Source organism: Caloenas nicobarica, chromosome 4 (assembly GCF_036013445.1).
Source record: "Caloenas nicobarica isolate bCalNic1 chromosome 4, bCalNic1.hap1, whole genome shotgun sequence".
NCBI classification, from domain to species: Eukaryota; Metazoa; Chordata; class Aves; order Columbiformes; family Columbidae; genus Caloenas; species Caloenas nicobarica.
Genome location: NC_088248.1, coordinates 51,875,167 through 51,898,635, shown reverse-complemented (window position 1 = coordinate 51,898,635; position 23,469 = coordinate 51,875,167). Strand labels below are relative to the sequence as shown.

General features: G+C 40.8%; 1 protein-coding gene across 1 annotated transcript; it reads left to right on the top strand.

Moving 5' to 3' along the window:
• The first annotated feature begins 12,582 nt into the window (after positions 1–12,582).
• Positions 12,583–17,195, top strand: NIPAL1 (NIPA like domain containing 1). Its single transcript, XM_065634322.1, is given in 6 exon segments — positions 12,583–12,600; positions 12,602–12,809; positions 13,903–13,959; positions 14,413–14,503; positions 16,286–16,446; positions 16,591–17,195. Coding segments are annotated over 6 exon segments (1,140 nt in total).
• Positions 17,196–23,469: the final 6,274 nt, after the last annotated feature.

The following is a 23,469-nucleotide window of genomic DNA, read 5'->3' as shown; positions in this document are numbered from 1 at the left end:
GTCAGGCTCTGATGACTGCTGTACCAGTTGCCCCTCCTGTTCATCGGTCTGGACACGTAGCACAAGAATACAGTCAAATTCAATTAGCCTCAGAGCTAATTGTGGGGAGTTTTGAAATTCTTGAGTCTACAACACAGAAATGCTGATGCAGCATGTGCCCAGTGCAAGCTGAACAGACATTGCAATTGCTTCTGGTTTGGGGACCATGGTTACCTCAGTAAAGCATTTGTATGACAAAATCCCAACACAGTAGAATATGTCCCGTTAAACTCAGTGGGTCCAGAACTCACCTTATTGCATTTTTTTATGGATTGACAGAGGTTTTTCAAACAATATTTCTGATAGTTTTTACTAAATTGCGTCAGTACCGTGTTTCATATTCTCTAGTCACACATATTTTTCTTAAACTGATACATTGTCGCAAATTGTTACATTGCTTTTATTTTAATAATCCAATGCTCATTTTCACATCATATTTAGGTAATGAGTTTGAAAGGTAATAAAGATAAATGCTTGCTTTAGACGTATTTTAGATTTTTACAATATTGTTTTTACTGTGTCATCACAAATAGTTTGCTTTCACGACCTTGGATTTTTAGATGTGACTACTATGATAAGCAACCGAGTTTTCAAACATTATGACCTAAAAACTAATTATATGGATTACTACACACCAAAATCTTTAGGGCTGCAAGAAAATGAAGGCAGTATTATCCTTTTACAGGATTGCAGTGAATGGAAGATCAGCTTTCACCTCTTCTCTTTTAATTTACCCATTTCTCACTTGCTTACTGACCCACCATATTCACTTATCCAGTCATTATTTTCAGAGAGAAAATGCTTTGAGTAAGGATATCCTGGAACAGAATTTGGCATCATATAAAGGTCTACTTTTTTTCTTTACAAAAAACAGCAAAAAATCTTCATTAATGTTAAGATCTGCAGTACGTTACTGCAAAATCTCTCTTTTATAACATGCAGAATCCTTAGCGGTTCTGCAATAAGCAGTTTCATTAGTGTGCATGCTTACCTTGGGAATGTAATCTGCTGCTTCCAATAGAGGTTTCAGTCCTTTAAATCAGCCACGTTTCCTTATTAAGTAAGCAGAGCCACCATGAAAAGCTAAATATAATCAACATTTCATAAATAAATCTCCTATTGATTGATTTCTCAAACAGCCAGTGCCATGTGCAGTTCTCTGAATTATTCCCAAGGAAGGACATGGATGTTAGAGGAGGATTTCCTTGACCTAGCGATGGATTTTGAGATTTAGAGAGAGATGAAAGTGACAGTGGCAGTCACTATTATCCCCCATCTGAGGAGAAGCTTACTAGCCCTATCAACACGCACAAGAAGTGACAAATATTGGAGCGTACTCTGTATTGAAACTAAAAACATCTTGTTGTAAATGACTATATATGCAATATCGTCTGCTGGACCATCTTCTTAATATTTCAGATACCTTTTTACTGTAGTAACAAGTCTTTACTAGAACAGGTAAAACACATAAATGGAAATTTCCTGTTTATTTTAATGTGTTTATAATATTGCTGAATAATAGGAAATACTGTTTTAAACTACTGAAGGTTCTTAACTCATCTAACATAACTTTTACATTCCTATTCTGATGCTTTAAAAAGCCCATGAATTGTGAATATATGTTTAGTGGAAAATGCCATGATGATGAAGTTTTAAGACACTGAACTAATCTTCAAGTTTGGTATGGATTATGACTTTGCAAAATAGTTTGTAAAGTAGCTGCAGTCCTCTTCTATTAGAAATGTGGAAGGGTTCATCTCTAGTGGCCACACAATCAAGAAAGCCCCCGAGAAGATGCTGGTGCACTTTGAAAGAGAAGATGCTGAGGTATTTGCACACCTCAGCTTTCTCATTTAACTGCTGGATAGCATGAGAATGAGGAGAATCATGTTCTCAGGAGTTTGAGTGGTGGATTTTTTGTTATGTTTTACACGGCCCATTTAGAAGAAAAAATAAAAGGGCATTGCTGAGCATGAAAGCCAGTAAAGAAAAGCTTTTGAGCAGCAAAAGGAGTGAATGTTCAAATCTGGAATTGTATCTTCATCACAACTGAGACATAGCTGAAGTTATTGAATTTCTTTTTGACTTCGCTTCACAACAAGCAGAACCCAGGAAAGCAGTCCAGGCCCTGGGACCTCGGGATTAAGACACATTTGTTTCTGTAACCAAGAGCAGGAGGAAGCAATGCAGTTAGCATTCATATGAACTAACTTAAACCTTGCAGCCCAGGTGACTAAGTGGTCATTCATAATTGGATTGACGTGTAGATTTAATCACAGACCAAAAATGACACTAAGAATCACAGGTCAATCTCCTGACCAGAGAAACAAATTAGTCATTTCTGCTGCTACAACTTTCCAACCCTAAAGACAGTCGATTTTGTAGGAAAGAGAATGTGCATTTGAAATTTAAAGAATAAAATATGTTTCTAATAAATCAGTAATGGGCAACAAGGAAACACATAATATTATGCCCAGTGGAAGCCAGATATAAAAACCTACGGTGAAGTATCCAACATAACAAATGGATGAAGAGGTGAATAATCTTCAAAGTTCTGGCATATGTTTCACCGTTGTCTTCAAAGGGCTGAAATACAACTCCTATCCTAAAATCACAGATATAGAAGGCATCTTGGAAGGTCACGGCATCCAGCTAGTATTGAATCAGGATGAGTTTTGCCTCTGTCATTCTCATGGGTCTGCACTCTGAGAGATCTCAATTTCAATGTTGAGCTGTGCTTTTGTGAATACGTGGTGGCACTGAGTGTCTGGGACACACGCCTTGTTGTGTGTCACAAGAACATCAAACTAATTGTGAATTCCTGCATTTGGTGCCTACCTTTGTCCAAAAGATTTAGATGACCAGGCTGGCCAGGCAAACCTATGTTGTATCTCTCAAGCCAGTATGAACTCCAAAGAAAACAATACACCTTTCTACTCTGGTGGAGAACAGTCAGTTTTCTTTTAAAATAAGCAGTCCTGTAAAGCAACTCTAACTTATTTTTTTCGATTTATTTTACCATGGAGTTTTTCAAAGAAGTTGTCAAACAGAGGAAGATGAATCCTACTGTGACAGACCAGTTCCTTCTCTGTTAGTGGCCAGGACCTCATTTATCTACAAAGAGGTTTGCAGGACAAGTTCTGGGTGAGCTCAACACAGTGGCCTCAATTCTGCCCTCCTTTAAAAGCCAATTACTTAGTTGCCATTGACTTTACTGACAATTACATTAGTTTAGCATCAATATTTTTTCATGGATATTTTTGCTTTCATTCCATATTTCAGTGAAGTAACCTTGACTGATGGGAGAATAACCGCACTAGTGGATTATTGTTTTAGTAGGACAGCTTTAATCTATTTTTGCATCTTGCTTTGTCATCATCTGTAATTCTTCTCAATCCTATTAAAGCTACCTCTAGTTTCAGACACCCATAACCAAAACACTAGGCACATTATACATGTATATTTATTTATAAATAAGGAGGTTTTAATAGCCCGGCATTGCCTTTCAGCTTACTGTGTCGTAGCTGTGTACACACATAGGTGTTTGGATTGGGTCCACAGTTTTGGCAGGTTTATTTTCTGCAAATACACTTCTGTCTTTTCCAGTGCTGATGCAATTTCAGCAATGAATCTCATGTCAGAAGTGCTGTAGCTGAAAAAGCTCCAGGGCTTCTAGCTTACTTAATACTCTTTCGTGTAGACTGGTGTTACAGAGAATTCAGGGTCGTGAAGCACCATCAGCCTCAATGAGACTCAGTGACTGGAAAACCATCAGCGCAAACAGTATCTCCACCAGTAGGTGGTACTGTATTTTTACTTTAGAGTTAAATGGTTGCTTGACGAAGAGGGAAGAAGTAGAAGCAATTTAAGATGTGTGTTGGTGTGTTAGATTCCCGTATGCAGATGAGGCTGGAATCAGAAAACACTGGATAGACTGCAAGCCTTCTATGGACATGAGCGCTAATAGGCACAAAGTACGGCACCACACAGCATGACCATAGAATCATAGAATGGTTTGGGTTGGAAAGGACTTTACAGATCTTCTAGTTCCAACCCACCTCCCCCCACTCTGCCATGGGCAGACTCACCTTCCACTTGACCAGGTTGCTCAAAGCTTCATTCAGCCTGGCCTTGAGCACTTCCAGGGGTGGGGCATCCACAGCTTCTCCGGGCAGCCCATTCCAGTGCCTCACCACCCTAACAGTGAAGATTTTATTCCTTATATCTAAACTAAATCTACCCTCTTTCAGTTTAAAGCCATTACCCCTGTCACTACATGCCCTTGTAAAAAGTCCCCCTCTAGCTTTCTTGTAGGCCCCCTTTAGGAACTGGAAGGCTGCTATAAGGTTTCCTTGGAGCCCTCTCTTCTCCAGGCTGAACAACCCCAGCTCTTTCAGCCTCTCTTTATAGGAGAGGTGCTCCAGCCCTCTGATAATCTTTGTGGCCCTCCTCTGTACTTACTCTAACAGGTTCATGTCCCTTTTATGTTGGAGGCCCCAGAGCTGAACACAGTACTCCAGGTGGGCTCTCATGAGAGCAGAGTAGAGGGGGAAAAAGCCCTCCCTCGACCTGCTGGTCACGCTTCTTTTGATGCAGCCCAGGATACAGTTTGCTTTCTGGGCTGCAAGCGCACATTGCCAGGTCATGTTGAGCTTTTCATCAACCAACACTCCCAAGTCCTTCTCCTCAGGGCTGCTCTCAATTTGTTCTCCACCCAGTCTGTATTTGTGCTTGGGGTTGCCCTGACCCATGTGCAGGACTTTGCATTTGGCCTGTCAAGGTTGTCTAGGTCCTTCTGGGTGGCATCCCTTCCCTGCAGCGTGTCGACTGCATCACACAACTTGGTGTCACCAGATAACTTGCTGAGGGTGCACTTAGTCCCACTGTCCATGCTGCCAATAAAGATGTTAAACAGTGCTGGTCCTGATACTGGTACTGAGGAACACCACTTGTCACTGGTCTCCACTTGGACATTGGGCCATTAACCGCAAGTCTTTGAGTGTGGCCATCCAGCCAATTCCTTTTCCACCAAGTGGTCCATCTGTCGAATCCGTGCCTCTCCAATTTAGAGACAAGGATGTTGTGTGGGACAGTCTCAAATGCTTTGCACAAGTCCAGGTAGGTGACATCAGTTGAATGATAGAAGAGTACATCAAAGCCTTTTACTAGTATGTTTGATGTCAAGACCCTGGTTTTTGCACAACTACTCTGAGCAGGGACTAGCACTTCTGAAATACCCATGGGCATGACAAGTGCTGTGGCTGGCCACGCCCAGCAGCAATTTGTGTGCCCTGAGCTGAACCTGCAATGAGGCTATCCTTGGGCTACACAGGTTGAGGTAGTCCGAGATGCCCCTACTTCTCCCAGCCTGGAACCTGCAAGGAACAGAGGGGCAGGGCCACCAGAATACTCTGGAAGGAAATAGAACTTGGGATAAAGAATAAGTGTGGTGACTCTGCAGGAGGGCCAGTAGCTCTGAACAGTCACTTAGGATTTCTGATTAGCAGAATTTTATTTCAAGTTAAAATAACATAGAAAATCTGAGTTGGTTGCACAGAATAATGAAGCCAAAATGTTCACAAATACAAAGGTAATTCAACTGAGATTAATTCCACTTAAAAGAAAATCACTATATTATATTGTCACTAATAATCGTGGTAGAAAATGCTCTGTAGTTAACATAGGTTTGGAATATCTAGCCTTGCTTCTCTTTCATTCATTGCATTAAAGTAGGAATTAAAGTGGCACTATCTGGGCATTTTTAAGGCAACATCTATAGGATTAAGCTCTTCACAGCAAGTACAACAATCTAATAATATTAAACTGCAATCTAGAGGCATCATTTTTTGCCTCAGTTGAAGTCAATTCCTTTACATGTTGCTCCTACAGGTCTGCACTGAATCAACAGCATTTGGGGGCAGGTGGATTTCCCATGGCCAGAGCTCCACTCTCAAACCTAGTTCAGTAATTTCTGTGTGGCTGCATGCCAGGACAGGCAATAAACCTGTCTGTAGCTGCTGTATTGAATGGAGCCCAAGTTTGGACCTTGCTGGGTAGCAGCGACTGCAGACACAGAAGAGTAATGCAGAACAGGGAAGCTGAGCAATGATGACATGACTTCAAAATGCCACAGGCAGCTTTCCTAAATAACACACACACAAAAAAGACAGATCTTGCTTCACATCAACACCTGGACTAGCTGCACAATGAACAGTTTTTCTCACTTTGGTGGAACCCAATGTCATCATCTTCATTACTGACGATAAATTAATTAAATACTTCCTAACAGGACATATAAAGAACTCTATGTATATGTGTCTGAGGAAAAAAATCCTCAATAAAATTAAAGAATTTATGACAAAGCCAAGAAGTCAGACAAACTTTGTTTAATTAAGTCATTCATGGTTAACAAAGAGGCAAGATGTGTTTTATTAAGGCACAAAAACGTGGTTTCTAGTAACTATTTCATTTATAAATGTAGAAGTATAAAGTTGGGTAGATATTCAGTGCTTCCATTTTTATTGAAAACCAACAATTAAAGTCAGTGCTTGCTTAACAGTCAGTTTCAGCAAATCTTTCATTCATTGCATAAGTGACAGAATTTTAACATAACTTCTCTCTTACATTTTCCATACATTTAATGAAAAAAATTAGTACAATAACCCAGAAAGGTATAATAGGGTTTCATAACATCCTTATTTCTCTTTCAGAGAAAAAAGAACTGCCACAAAATTGCTTTGACTGTTAGTACATGCATATTGTTACTTCATATATGAAAAGGCTGGTCTGTGCTTAGCCATAGCTGGCACAGCTCCACTGAAATAAATGGAGGTGCACTGATTTGCATTAGCTGATGACCCAGGCATTGCTCTGAACCAATCATAGGCACCGTTTTGAATGGGGACTAGCATCTTTTTCCTCTGTATGTCAGACGATCAGGTTGCATATCAAGACTTTATTTTCTTTCCCATTTGACGTTTACATGTCATCCAAAACAAAGAAAAATATATCAATGTTGATAAACCATTTTTATGTTGTTTCTTTCTTCCTGGCATTGTCTCAAAGTTCTTTGAAATGAGTTGGGTGTGCAAAGTACTAATAAATCATCAGTGAAGTATACATACATGAAGTACACCCACTCCCTTCTGTAATTATATTATAGATTGCACATTCTTTATGTCTGTCCATCAACTTGGATTGTTAACTGTAAGTTTTTTGCGACTTCATATTTTTTTCGTCAGAGTTTCATAGTGTTAGCACAGTCGGCTTGTATCAGGAATAGTGTGGCCAGCAGGACTACAGAAATGATTGTGCCCCTGTACTGAGCACTGGTGAGGCCCCACCTTGAATGCTGTGTTCAGTTTTGGGCCCCTCATCATGAGAAGGACATTGAGGTACTAGAGAGAGTGCAGAGGAGGCAACGAAGCTGGTGAGGGGCCTGGAGTACAAGCCTTAGTGGCTGAGGGAACTGGGGCTGTTTAGCCTGGAGAAAAGGAGGCTGAGGGGAGACCTTATTGCTGTCTACAACTACCTGAAAGGAGGTTGTAGCATGGAGGGGGTTGGTCTCTTCCCCCAAGTAACAAGTGATAGGACAAGAGGAAATGGCCTCAAGTTGCACCTGGGGAGGTTTAGATTGGATATTAGGAAAAAATAATTCATGGAAAGGGTTGTCAGGTTTGGAACAGGCTGCCCAGGGAAGTGGTGGAGTCACCATCCCTGGAGGTGTTTAAAAGGCATTTAGACGAGGTTCTTAGGGACATGGTTTAGTGCTAGAGTTAGGTTATGGTTGGACTCGATGATCCTGAGGGTCTCTTCCAACTGAAATGATTCTATGATTCTATGACTCTGCTAGACTTACGCCAGCATGTCCCCATGGTGGTCTGTGGAGACGTGTTAAAATTCATAGCTCAGTTTGGCTCCAGTTTGGAGAGCACTGTGCATGCTAAAGGTTCTTGGACCATTCCAGGATGTTTGCTGGGAAACTCTAGGTTAGCACGTAATGGCTTATTAAGCCACACATTTTGTAAATGTATGTTGCTTACCCATGGTAAAACCAAGGGCTTAGACTTGTACCTTGAAACTGTTGATTGGGTAGTACAGATAATTGTTTCTTATGACACCCTGGAGACTGCTCAACCACAGGGAGTCATCTGAGGGTAAGTACCACCAGACGCTGCCCTTCTTCGAAGCTGAGATAGTCTGGCCGGGGGATCCTCCCGCCTGCCCGCAGAGCCAGTGATCAGGGCCAGCGCAGGCAGCACATCACGCACTTAGATGCTTGCACATTAAACTGTTCACCTCTTCCCTCAGGTGTGAAGGGGAATTTCTATAGAAATTTCCAGTAGACCCCAATACTGCCCAGGTCCCCCAGGAGAGAGCTCTTTCCTTTGGATTCAGGGTTCAGGTGGGGCCATAGAAGCCCCCAGGTGAGAACTGGGACTATGTAACTATTTATACGAAATAAAAACCATTCGGGGTCACTGCTGGAGTACTCCGTACCCGTTCCCCTCCCAGACGCGCCCACAAGCACGGCGGAGATGCCACCGCCACCTCCGGCTGCCAGCCCGGGGACAGCGGGGCGGGCGAGCGCGCCCAGGCGTGCCGGGCCGGGCCGCGCCCGGGCGGGCGGAGCCGCCGCCGCCGCCCGCGACGCTGCGGAGCCCGCGGAGGGGGCGGCCCGCAGCCATGGGGCACCGAGAGGCGCTGCCCGCCCGGCCGGCCTGCCGCACGGGTCAGTGCCTGCGCGGAGCGGGAGCCGGGAGGCGCGGGGCTGCGCGGAGGGGGGCGCAGCACCGCGCGCGGTGCTGGGGAGAGGGGCGCGCTGGGGGCGCGGCGCTGCGCGGGGGGTGCGCGGTACAGGCGACGCGGCGGCGCGCGTAGGGTGCGCGGCAACGGGCGGAGGTGAGGGCGCGGTGTGTGCGCGCCGCTCCCGTAGACCCCGCGCTGCCCCTCCGCCCGCACCGCGGGAGCGGCTGTCGTGACTCCTGCATACGTAAGACTGCGCTGCCGTGACGTCACGCAGTCGTTTTTCGAGGAGTGTGGCGCTGCCAGCCCCGGGGAGGCTCCTGCACTTCTTCTCCCTTGGCTGGCTCGCGTATAAACCCTCTTTTCAGCATCTTTTGTGCATTTTTGTAATTGAGGGTGTGCCGGGGAACCACCCCTTGCTGCTTCTCAGCACAGCAACTTTCAGCCCCAGCAGCCAGGCCTTGGCAAAAGTGGGCTTGGTATTTCCCAGGTGACTGAGAAAGGCATTTCATATACCTGCCAGGTGTGAGCGCAATAAAAATGGTTAAATGATATGTCTAATCTAAGCAAATAGTTTTCCAGATGACTTAGGACCGGTATCTTCAGTGAAACTAAGCTGGCTGCCACAAATGAACCAGAGCCCTAGACTTTTGCAGGACTACAAGTCAGAAGTTCTACAAGGACTGTTTGTAACAGGATGTCTGATCTACCTGACTCAGATAATGTTTAGGTTTTTGAGAAAACATTTTTGGATTTAGATGAATCGTAAAAACATTTTAGAAGGTACAACAGTGGCTGCCTGAACTCAGACTGGTTTCTTGTTGCTATCAGCCTTGAGTCACAGCTCCGAGAGTTTATTTCTTCAAGGAGGAGTTCTGCTGACAGGTTCATGTTTGTTGACGTTTGGAAGTGGGTGGTGAAACTAGCTTAGCTGCAGAAACTGGGTGCTGAGCAAGCCAGGCAACCTCAGAGATTTGTCACCTTCCTTAGTGCTTCCACGTAATCTTTAGACTGTTCGCAGTGGGCAATAAAGTAATAGTAATTCCTGGATCACCTCCTCTTCCCAGCTCTCAGGTGGTTCTTTAATCAGTGGAGTGACATACCACTTTGCATGCAAGCGGAACAAATGACATGTTTTTTAAAACTAGAAAAAGCTTCTCAGCACGATGAACAGAGATCACAACTGTTCAAAATGGCTCTTCTCAGCTGGCAGATGGAACAGGCAAAAAAACCAACGTCTCTTTGTAAATATGAGCAAGCATATTTCAGGAAGGACAGAAACATGCTGTGGCAGTCACTGACTTACTACAGATGACATGATTAAATTTTCATTATTTGATGTTGTAAAGTCTGCTGGGGAATGGAAAACTTAAGAATCAGTAAAAAAGAAAGTAGTAGTAGTGTCATATGGAAGGGAATAAGCCTGCCATTCATCTCCAGCTAAATGAAAGTACACCATTCACAAAAAGGGGGAGAAGAGTGTTATTTTAATGCTCTTTAGAAACCCAACACACTGATAGAAAGCTGCCTTTACCATTGCAGGTAGCTAAAAGACCACACTTATCCAGAGTTTTTGTCTTGATGTTTTCTTTTAATTAAAGGCAAGAGCTGTTGATGCTTCTCACATAAAGCCTGTAACAGCCGAGTGGTGGTGGTACAACTGTCACCCATCTGGTTTAGTATCATTATAAGGCATTGATAGCTAAGGGATTTCATTCACTGGCAACCTCTCTGCTTTTTTTGCCTTGCCCTGATGTGTGTTAGCAAAGAGAAACATTTATGCTTAAAGGACTTCTCTGTCATTTTCTTTTGTAATTTAATATTTAATAATTATGTCAAAACTGAAGTATATGCAAAATTTTCTTCTAAGACTATGCTAGTACTTTAGGATTTAAAAGTACTTCAAGATACAGATGCAAATCCCATTCATTTCACATTATCCAGTTGCAACTTCTAGTAACGATAAGATGGCAGAATACTACCTGCCCTATGCACTACGCAAAAGTAGTTTCATGTAGTTGTAAATTCTTTAAGATTTTAATCTTTGGCTGCAGAATGTGGACATACCTGTCTTGTGCGATCATTTTTATGAAGCCTGGCTTAGCAATACAAACTAACTCCTGTTATATAGAAACTGTCTTGGCAAACAAGGAAATGTGACTGCACAGCCCGAAAATCAAATGAGAACTGTAGTATGTTTGTTGTACAGTACGGCACAGGACAACTGGGAGCAAGTGTTCATTCTCAGTTCCTTACTTGTGAAGGGCAGTATCTCCCAGTATTAGTACCAGCATTGGCAGCTGAAAATGAAGATATGCTGTCAAATTTCATACTGTTTTTAACAGTTTCGATGTTTTAACTATTGCTTCGTAAACATTAGGTGATTTATCCAAGGCTGGCTGTTAATTGTGCAGTCAAGCACTTTTGACAGAACATTAATATTGCCAGAGCTTATGTATGACAAGACACAAAGGCATATCCTTTTTTACCAAGTCTCCAAGTGTTTTTTTCAACTGGAAAAAAAAAAGTGTATTACTGATGGTGCCACTCAGCAGGATGAATCCTTCATGTGTCATTTTAATTACAGGGGAAACATGGAAAACAAAATTATTTGTTGCATCCAATGCTTTATATGAGTCACAATAGACTGACCTTTTGTATTTCTGCATCTGCTGTTTCATATTTTAACCTTTCTTTGCAATAAAACCTTTCTTTCCAAAAAGGCTGTCCTTAAATTCTATTCCAGCCTAGACTCTCTGATCCACGCTGCTCACATGCTGCAGTCTACCGTGAGAAATGGTGAAACATCTGCCTAGACTACTGTGAGCCCTGTGGCAGCATTGCTGCTTGTCCTCTGCTGCCCCATGCCAAATAACGACTCCTTTTCTTCTTGGAAATGCGATACCTTTTCTTCCTTTAAAAAACACATCTAGGCGGGTAGAAATGATGTCATTCCCACCCGCTGTCATCGCAGTGTTGCTGATAAGGCTCGGCTGCCAGAGAGAATGGAGCTCAGGATCACCCATCTCTACAGCTGCATTGCAGGAATAGCCAAGGGACTGTCCCTTGCAGGCTGTGGTCTTCCTCCATCTGGGGGTTATTAAGATTAAGTGAAAATTGCTGTGAGTTGTAATGAGGCCTCCACCTGAAAAATTTATGATTGGTTAAATAAGATCTGTCTCACTGAACAATTTTAATAAAATGTATTAGTACCCATATGCAGCAAGGGTTTGCCCCCATATAGATTTTTTTTCCTTCTCTATTTTAATAGTTGTTTCCAAATCTTAGCTACAAAGGTAAAACTAGAAGCCTGGAATTACAACTGGCTTACTCTAGCAGGCAAAGTCTGAAATCATGGATTTGGTTTATATGTTTGTGTTTTGGGGATGTGATCTATGCACAACACAAATGAACCCTTTCTTCTTGAGGTTTCAGGTTAGCTTTTAGGATTTCAAGTCAAATTTTACATTTTAGATAATATTTTATTGTTACATTCCTTGGTATTGCCCTAATTGTTTTACTGAGCCAATGTAGTACAAAAATATGTATAAAATAAGGTACGCACATGGGATTTAAAGGGGTGGGTAGTGACCTGGGACAGCATTGTGTATATTATGTGGATTTTGTGAGTTATTTGCACGGTCAGAAATGACAAGTGCTCTGAGAAGATGTGGAAAGCAGCATGCAGAGCAAGGATGGGCCTCCTTCAGAGCTGTGCCTGGTTCATGAGTCGCTCGTTCTCCTTTTTCTCCTCCCAGGTGCTGTGCTCTCTTTTGCTTGCCATGACTCCTGCCAAGCATGGTGCCGGATCATCAATGTGTCTGAATCCCGCTCTTCTCTCCTTGCCTCTGTGGATGGGACTCTCAATGAAACAAACTGGAGCATTTCCACACCTGCTGGAAGTAAATACCGGCTCTACGTTGGCTTGGCTTTGGCAATAGTTTCCAGTATCTTTATTGGTTCTAGTTTCATACTGAAGAAGAAAGGACTTTTGAAGCTGGCAGACAAAGGAGCCTCCCGAGCTGGTAAGTGTTGTTAACCATGTTGCTTGGGCTGGAGACACAGACGCCTTTGTTATAATTTGGCAAAGTCAAGGCTCAAGTCACAGATCATACGTTTAAAACTGTCATAGTTGAAAAGTGTCATACTTCAACCGCGATCAGAAGTTCTGTCTTGACTAGGGATGGAAATACAGTATTATTTCTGTGTGTGATTACAGGAACTGAGATTTCAGAATTCTTAGGGCTGTGGTGGCAGCGGTTGGTAGTAAATCTCCTGAGGTGGTGATATTTCCTCCCTGACAGCAGTTCTCCCTTTGTCTTACCCTTCAAAACACCTTTCTGTCTCTGCCCCTCCCCTCCCCCCATTTGAGATGGAAAGTCTTAAGACACTAACTAGGTTTAGGTCTTTTTAAAAAAAGTAAGTGCAATTATCTGTAGAAAGAATATTCATTACAGGCGTTTCCAGTTAGTACAACTATTCTTTCATCAAAGGCAACAGATGAAGAGCTAGAAAAATGTTGAAAGCATTTTAAAAACCCATCAGACTAATCTCGTAATTCCCTTTGCATGGATTTAAATATATAGCATTAGCAGTTTTTGTTTTGTTTGTTGTGTTTCTTGCAATATACTCTTCCAGATAATTTGGTTATTTGGAAAAAAAAAAAAAAGGTGTTACTGAATGTTCTGTGTACTTAAGTTTTATGTAAAAAAATAAAGCATGCAGTGACATTTTTCATTCTAATTTCTTTCAATTGAAAGTATACGGATAGTCAAAATGTAGCTTAGTATGAATATATTGGATCTAACCTGCAAAAGCACTTTGAAGCATTTTTTAAGCTCACCAACAATCTTCATAGATATTTTACTTTTGCTTGGAACTTTCCCTCAATGTTTATTTAGTCAAATATCATTTTTCAGAAGTTCACGTCAAAAAGCAGTAGAGCAATTAATGAAAAATGTCAGTCAAAATCAATTGAAATATTCTTCATATCACAACCAGACAACATGCTCTTTCAGTACTTTATATAACTAGATGCAAATATGAAGCTGTAGTTTGTCTGTTATAATAAGGTGATCTCTTTCTTCTAAGGTGAGATTATTTTTTTTTTCCTTTCAGGACAGGGTGGATATTCTTATTTGAAGGAATGGCTTTGGTGGGCGGGATTGCTATCAAGTAAGTCACCTGTTTCCTCTCAACCTATATGTAAATGCTACATAAAGCAGATTGTTTTAAGTAGATTTATTCCCTAATTTTTCACTCCTCTCATTTAAAAGAAAGGTCTTTGTCACCTTTATGACAAAAGTCGTTCTGATATCCCATCTCTCAAATATTGTGTTTGCTCTTTGAAGCTCTTTGCAGTATAACAAACTTTAATATCCAGTCAAATGCAATGGGATTGAATCTGTCCAGCTCCTAGGAGTACTTACGGGGAAAGTATTTAACTTTCTCCAGCCTTTATTATGCCCAGAAGAAGTTATATAATTTTGAAAATAAAATGTGCATATATGGTGTAGAAAGTAGATTTTGGTTTATATTTGCTGTCACAGCTATCATACAAAATATTTATAATAGCATGCCTTTGATTCCCCACCCATCAACCTAACTCAAGTGTTCTTTCTTCTGCAGTGGGATTAGGAGAAGCTGCAAACTTTGCTGCCTATGCCTTTGCACCTGCAACCTTAGTTACTCCCTTGGGTGCACTGAGTGTTCTCATCAGGTCAGTACAAACTGGAAGCAAACCTTGACAAATGAGCCATTTGCTGTGATGGGAAAATACTGTATTTGGCTGAAAGCAGAGAATTTTAGTAAGAAAACTGAAAAGCAATGTATGGAGAAAAAATGCTTTTTGGTCCTTGGTGAAAAGATCCCTTGCTTATTTAAAACCGAATTATCTGGGAAGAGGGAATGAGAAGTCTCGTTACAAAGGCTAGTATATGCTTTCCCAACAGCCTTCCACCTATATTATAAAGTATTTATCAGCATATACCAGGTATACTGCTGGTGCACAGTGGTAGAAGGCTGTAATTTATCTCTTTCTAGAGAATTGAAGCTTTCTTAAAAAGTCCTTTCCTTCAGTTGTGACAGAACTTTAGAAGAAAATATAATATTCCTCCATTAAAGTATTTTCAAAGCAATTTCTTTTTTATAGGAGCATAATTCCATATTAAGGCACACTTACTAAGCATTTTGGGTTTGTTTGGTCTCTCCCAAGTCCTTCTGGAAAGAAGGCAAAGAAAATTTTACCTTTTTAAATATCCACATTTAAAATCTGTTGTTCTTTTGAAATTTTTGAAATGTGAATGCCTTTCAAACATTCATTATTTCCTACATATAAAGAAAAAAAAATTTCCAAGTCCTGAAGCACATATATTAATATGGCTATCACAGAAGCAGAAAATACATAGATAATGCTTACAACAAGCTTTCTGGGAAATAATTTATTAGCAAAATGGGATTGTTGTGTTTTAAATGGAAAACTCCTATATTTAAGACCTGAGTATACTATATGAAACACTGTGTTTAAAACCAACCTGGGCCACTTCTTTTTTTGTAAGATGCTTGCAGTAATTTAACTGCTAAAAGTAAAATGCAGCCATTCTGTCATAGCAAAACTAGTGTAACTGTGTCCCCTCCAGATGTGCTTGTGATCAACATGTAGGTAGATGCAAACTGCCTGCCTGGCTGCTGCTTCTCAAAACAGTCTGAGTTTTAACAACCACTCCTTTGATGTGGGTGGCAGTCTTTCTTCTGAAACAGAAAGGTCCTAAGAACTTCATGTCAGCAAGCTCATCACCTTTGTGCAAAAAAAAATAACTGTAATTTGATAGGGTGGTTGAAAAAATATTTGTGAGCATATCTACACCCTGTTAAGCCTGTGTCTGTGCCTAAGGTTGTGCTCTAGCTGGCTGATCGTGCACACTGTAAAGTGGCCTCATTTGGGCTATGTTGTTATCCTTTAGTTAAGTCTTGAACCCCTTAGAGGTCTTGGGGTCAGTCCTCTTTGACGGGGGGATGTGCCTTCTCCGTGTCTTTGGGGGGTCCTGGCAAGCCATGCAGAAACTGTGCCTGGGTGGGAGAGCCCAGGGAGGGATGAGGAGCAGTTTCCAAAACTTGTGTGCACTGGTTGTAATGGAAAAGAGAGCACTTTAAACCACTTCTGCTAGAAAATAACAGCTTGTGTGGTCGATCTATGGGTGTGTGAGAGTGCATACCCCTGACCAGGCAACTAGTAATGAAGCTCCTTGAGCAATTTGGACTCTTTACAGGCTGAACGGGAGGGATCAGGGTTGCTAACCCCCCAAACACCTGACCTGACCTTCCTGGTCCTGACCACCCTTCTTGTAAAACTCCTTAAAATTTGATTGTTTCAGGCTGGTTTCCCATAGATCTAAATTCAAAAGAGATTTTTAATTAGTATCATGTTACACAGACAGATTTGAAATGTCTCACATGGCTGGTGAAGCTGAACCTTTTATTAATATTTATATTTTGCAAACAGTGCTATATTGTCATCCCATTTTTTAAATGAGAAGCTGAATATTCATGGAAAGCTGGGCTGCGTACTGAGCATTTTGGGGTCAACGGTCATGGTTATTCACGCCCCTGAGGAGGAGGAGGTCACCTCACTGGATGAGATGGAAAGCAAGCTGCAAGATCCAGGTCTGTATGCAATTGCAATGAACTTGTGCTACAGTTCATAGAGGAAGTATTTGGGCCAATGAATCACTTTTAGCATATACTTGGATGTAATCTGGTATTTTATCTCATGCACATTACTCTTTTTGCCTTTCCCCTTTCTTACAGCGTTTGTTACATTTGCTGTTCTCCTAACAGTTGCTGTCCTCGTGCTGATTTTTATTGTGGCTCCAAGTAGAGGTCAAACAAATATACTGATCTACATTTTAATTTGCTCCCTCATTGGTGCCTTCTCTGTCTCATCTGTGAAAGGCCTGGGCATTGCCATTAAACAAATGCTGCAGCGGAAGCCAGTTTATCGACATCCATTGGTTTACATTTTGGTGGGCACCTTAGTGCTCTCAGTCAGCACTCAGATCAACTATCTCAACAAAGCATTGGATGTGTTCAATACATCTCTAGTGACACCTATTTATTACGTGTGTTTCACCACGACGGTTGTGACATGTTCCATCATCCTGTTCAAGGAGTGGAGTAGTATGGACCTGGGTGATATCATTGGAACCCTGAGTGGATTTTGCAGTATCATCATAGGCATTTTTCTATTGCACGCTTTCAAAAATACTGTTATCACCTGGAGTCAGTTGATGTCCACTGTTACCAAAGAACCATCATTACCACACCGTGAATACGAAACCTGTCACACTTTACTGGAGAGCATGGAAGACCCAGCTTTGGCATATGAGGAGGACAATGTTTTATTCAGTCAATGAAACTCTCAAGCAGTGTTCATCATTGGAAGTATCGTGAATTGCAGACTCAACCCACCCGTGTCTACCAGAATGCTCTTCTTTCCTGCAGTCCTCTGGAAAACTGTCTGTAAGGCCACTGAAGTGTGGGCTACTCCTCTGTGTGCCAGCTGTTGGTAGTGATGAATGAAAATGTTCAATAATTGACATGACACAGAAACCTGATGGTGATTGTATGTCAGGCAATGAACAACCTTGTCCTTTTTTATGCAGCATCTCCTGTTGGAGAATTTTAGCAGAAAAGAATGGTCTTTTAAAGATATATTTACAAAGTGCAATTTTGCCATCATGATAAAAGATAATCCCTGCTGAAGTCACAAGCACTCTGCTGTTATCTTACTGATGGCCTTAATATTTCAGGCTTTCTTTATATTTTTGTAGTTTATTGCCAAACAAACTTGTAGATAGTCTACCTGAAGGATATTAATTGGAGATACAATACGAAGAAAATATTGTTTAACCCCCTTAGCTTTTAATATAAAATTTTATGCAAGTTTTTTCATTTTTGATGACCTACCAATGAACCTTGAATAGAAGTCACCAAAAATTTATGAAATGCAGTTCTTGGTAACCATTCTTCTTCAAAATCCATTTTTTAACAATAAAGTCTTAGCTCTCCTACCTTAGGAGTCCTGAATGCATTGCAAATCACTAGATGTGCATGTATCTTTTTATTTAAAAACTATGACAAAGTTACATTTTAAGAAATAGCAGGTTCATTAGAGGCCTGAACACAGTTGCTCTTGGCTTAAAAAAATAAATTATTCAAAGGTAGAAGAAAACCAGAATGTGCGTTTAAGAATTTCTACTCTGTTTTATACTAATTTGAGACTTAAGAAGGGGCTTTAGTTATTTCTATACTTCTTTCTAATATTGCCATTTATTCATCAAAACCCATTTAAGCGTTTCAAATTTTGTTACCGTTTTCCAGAAATATCTAATTGTTTCTTAAGAGCAAAACAGTCTGGTTATTTTATATTCACTTATAAAAGCAAAATCCATTTTCCAATCCGTGAGCTATTTCTAGAAATACTAGGTAAAGGAAGGGCTGTATGCAAGGGCTGAGAAACATCAAAACATCTTTTGTTGTAGTTTGGCCTTTTCATCTTTTCTAAAAATGACTATTCACTTCTATTAGATATTTTAGCTACTAATCTACCGTAGGCGTTGAAGGTTAATATCTGTACCACAGTGTGCTCCTCAGTTGTGGTCACTGATTGTATTAGGTTTGTGTGGCAAGGTTTTGGTAGCGGAGGGGCCACGGGGGTGTTTTCTGTGAGAAGCTGCTAGAAGCTTCTCCCATGTCCAACAGAGCCAATGCCAGTCAGCTCCAAAGTGGACCCACCACTGGCCAAGGCTGAGCCCATCAGCAACAGTGGTAGCACCTCTGGGATATCATAGTTAAGAAGAGGGGAAAAAAAAAAAAAAAGAAAAGCAAAACCAACCAAACCAAACCAAACAAAAAAACCCCAACAAAACAAAACGAACTGTGAGAATATGTGAGATGAACGACTCTGCAGAGGTCAATGAAGAAGGAGGGCAGGAGATGCTCCAGGCGCCGGAGCAGAGATGGCCCAGCAGCCTGTGGTGCAGGCCATGGTGAGGCTGGCCGTCCCCTTGCAGTCCATGGAGGTCCATGGTGGAGCAGAGATCCACCTGCACCCCACACTGGAGCAGGTAGATGTGACCAAAGGAGGCTGTGACCCTGTAGGAAGCTTGCGCTGGAGCAGGAACCTGGCAGGACCTGTGGCCCTGGAGAGAGAGAGAGAGAGAGAGAGAGAAAGAGTAAAGATGGAACTTTCTTTACAGTTTGCCTTTTAACAAAAACTTACATTGCTTTTGACTGTGAATTACTCATACAATGTAAAGAATAACTGAAGAAAATATTGGTTGACCCTAAAAAGAGAAAAAAAATCCTTTTGCATAACTGATGGCCCCTCTATTTGCTTATACAGCCACCACTGTGGTGTGACCAAAAGGGTTGTTTGTACAAAAAAGCAACCAGTCCAATTCTTGAATGGATGTTTGGCATTTTTAAAACATATGTGGTTATACTTTCTTTGAGAAGGGTCTGGACTTTTTTATACCAAGTCTGTGCTCTTTTTATATCGACTCCTGGCAGTTGATTAACTTGCGCCAAGTAAAAAAATCTGTATTTTCTACTGAATGTGCATATCTGCTTTTGTACATAAATAACATTTACTAGGAAAAAATATTATTTTCTTACAATGTCAGAGAACCAAAGTTAATGCTTATTTTTGTGGTGTACAGGAAGTCTGTCATGTTAAGAAGGAAATTATTGGTTATCTTTTGATATAAAAAACATTTGCTATAAGAGAGATTATTTTTGAAAATGTTTATATTTAATTATTAATTTGGAATAATTTTTATTTTTAGTGAAATTATGATAATATTTCTGATAAATTATTAATCATTATGTACTAAATGAACTGTGTTTTTTTAAATAAAGGATAAAGAGGAGTGCAATTCTTATTTCTGGTAAGCATTTAAACACTATCTGATCGATCCAAAGTGAATAATCTTTGTTTCAGCAGCTGGTCCTATGCACACATAAGTGGATACTAGATGAAGCTCTGGTTGATGTTCTTGCAGTTCATGTGCATCTTACCTGATCACGACCTTCTTTTAGTAGCTTTGGCTTTTACTCGTTTTTCTGATAGGAAAGAAAATTTTCTACTCCCTTAGAAAAGCCATTGTGTGAAACTACTGTGTATTCACCTGGAGCTAAAAAAGTCTGTAATGTTATGATGGAACTGGAGGGAAGAACATGAGGAGATCAAGAGGTTTTAGCTTCTCTTACAGAGTTACCCAATTTGTCCAAATGTGGTTTTTTTACCCTGGTGTTCTGTAGAAAGCATCAGCAAGGGACATTTAATGCTGATGATTAGGAGTCAAAAGACGTGGATTTTGAGGAACAAAAAGAACAGTCAAGTGAAAAGGCCTTTCCTTCTAAACTGGAGAAGAAAATCCAAAGCTGATGTGTTAGGCATCTCTTCCTCATGGCTGGTCTCAATGAAGAGTATTTCAGTGATTTGTCAGGTTTTCCAGGCACTGAAATGAAGGGTATTATCTGAAGTAATTTGAAGTGGTTTGGAAAGTAGGGGGAATGGTTAAGAGCTAGAACAAAGAAAACCTCAGAGGCAGTACATCGCTAACCAAATTATGGCTTTTAAATGCTGATACAAAACAAATGTTGGTAGCTATTCATTACTACCATACCTCAGGACAAATTAATGGGCAATTAAATTTATTGCACGGCTGCACTGACCAAATGCAGGTAGGTCAAGAAGAGCTGGATAGGTTAAATAACCTGTAGGGAGTTTGGAAGGAAGTACATAGGTTATGAGTTTCTATAGAAACCATCTTCCTTTATCTGTCTTCCCGGCTGTGCCTAAAATAGTCATGCTATAAAAAATTTTTGTCCCAAAGAGCACTGATTCAAAACTTCAACCTCCTTACTCGTCACGGTTGCATCCTGGAGCTATGTGGGGAATTATACGTTTCTAGCAAACACCGTTCTCGTGCTGTTTGGATGCCAGCAGAACAAAACTGGTGTGTTAGAAAATACTCTTTTAGCAGAGCGGGTTTCCCGTAGCTGACTCCTTTGTGGCAGGTTTTTAAGTGGTGCTGAGGTTCAGAACAGGACAGGGAGGCTGAGAGGGAGCCAGGCTGGGTGCGTGAGGGAAGGCTGGTGGTGGTGATGGGGGTCAGTGGATCTGCAGGGCTCCCTGTTTGTGAAACTTCGCGCGGGGGTGGAGGAGGTTGGTCTGAAAACCAAATGGCACTGGAGAGAAATGTCACCAGACCTGTATGCACAAGTAATTTATCTGCTTTTTTTTTGTCAAGAGTACTTTTGATGAGGGAAGTCATTTCACTTCCTGAAAATACATTCCAGTTTGTCAACAATGCGGGTCTTTCATTAAAAAAAGATATATCCTAAGCAGCTGGCACACAGAAGCTGGGAATTTTGCCTTTTTTCCTCCCATCCATGACACTGGCTTGCTGCAAGTTTTCTGGTGTTTAGGAAACATCAGCAGAATTTTTATGAATGCTGAGCACTCATACAGTCTTTGTCCAGACATTCCCTGTGTGGAGGTGTTATAGCGTCTCCTTCTAACCTTTACTGCTCTTTTGGATCTTGCTTTTATCACACAGAGGTTTTAAAAAAAACCCAAAACAACACAACAGTTAACAGACATCCATTTGCCCACATGTGCCTCTTTATTGTCAGGGACATGGGTGGCATTCACTGTTCACCAATATAAGTACTTTCATGTTTGCCTGTTTGAATACGGTTAGAGCTTGAGCTAAGCTCGGAGACACCATAAGCACTAAGGTGGCCTACTTAGTCTTTTTTTATGGGTGTAGTGGTTTTGGTAAGTAAATACACTGTAGATACCTGACCTTTGTCCTGTAGATCTTTCTTACTGCTGATTAAGCACCAATTTGACGGACTTTGAAGTATGTTCTAGTGCTTTTTTGTTTATTTATTGTCAGCCTGGTGATAGAAGCTGTTAAATTTATCTGTGTCGGGGTGCTAATAACAGCTTACTCATAATTTTCCCAAAGCTGCCCATAGAAAGATTATACTGGGAAGCTGAGGCCAGGTAGGCAAGCATTATTGGCTCCATGTATTAGACCAACATGTTTCAAGGACAGATGCATATTCACCATGGGACAACTCAGTGAACCAGGTACGAGCAGGGTGCTTTGAGTACATAAACCTAATGGAGCTGCTTTTTATTGCATGGTACTGTAGTGTATTACATATTAACTCGCAGTAATAAATGTGGCAAAACCAGTTTTACAGGAGCTGTTGAAAAACATGTCTCATACATTATTCAAAGTCCCCATGTACTTTTACATTGCAGAGACAGTTTGAATTTCACATTTATAGCACATCATGTACTGAAAAGCCTTGTACTTCTGTGGCCTGGGCATAAATAGTGGTGAGCTCAATGTGTAGTACTGTGTTGTACAGATCTGTATCTACTCATAGGTCTGATAAGGAATTGAATGGTCATAAATTATAAACAGTTACATCAGTTGGTGGCAATTCTTCTAGCAGATTGTATGAAATGATAGGGATATCATGCTTCACTTGAAGCAGAAATGCCTTAAGAGTTGTTTGGAGGTTCTCCTAAATGTTCAAACAATAGGATTAAGAACTTCCTTTCCCAAGGGACTATCAAAATGCCAGGAATGGATGTGACCCAAAGATGCCATCGTCTTCTGGAAATTAAAAACGTGGGATGATTGAGATATTGAGATTTTATTGATGCAGTTATTTTTTAAATTTGAAAAGTAAAAATTGTGCAGAACTCAGTAATTCTTCAGCTAGTGGGTTTTAAGTATTTTGTCTACAAAATGCTATAAAACTAAATATTACGATGTATTTACCTATAAATAATACACAATTCAATCACGTTTTTAAAAAACTATTTATTTCTAATGGTCTGACCCTATTCTATGTTAAATAATTATTAACTTCATCTACCTTTTCTATAATATATTTGTATCAACAAAAATTAGGATTTAAAATTAAAAGCGAATAATACCATAACAAGTAGGGTTACAGACATTGTCCACATCAGGTATCTCAGGATCTTTCTAAGCCAGACTAATTCAAAGCACTTCGTTTTCCTTTCAGGTTCCAGCTTTAACTTGTCAATCAACCATTCTGGACACTTGCAAGGCGAGGACTAAGGGAAGTGCAGGTGTTTGAGTAGGCAGCAGCAGGCGAGAATTGGGAGACAACACTGGGAAATTCAGGGTTAGAGGTTTGGGTAAAATAATCCACTGCTCCATTTCTTCAGCACTGGATGCTTTGCAGCAAAAGGGCTTGACTTTAGACATAACCCAGCTAGAGCTTTATCAGAGGTTCTTCCATCATTTTTGCTGCTGCCAATCAGTATTACCCAGTGCATAAGTCATATTGAGTACCAAATAATTTAATAATACTGTTACATAAATTAGTGTAGCTCTGACCAAAAAAAAAAAAAAAAAAGAAAAAAAGAATAAATAAAAAGGCCTACAAGGAGAGTAAGCTTGGTTACTTCTTTCCAGACAGATTTTTCTTCCTAATCATGAAAACAAAGCCTTGAGAGTCCTGAACTAGTCTCCTGTGGTATCTTGCTCGAATGAGTGAAAATTAGACAAAGTCTGAACAAGCTGCTCCAATATGTAGGATCCTGGTACTGCAGTTTAAGTGGAGACT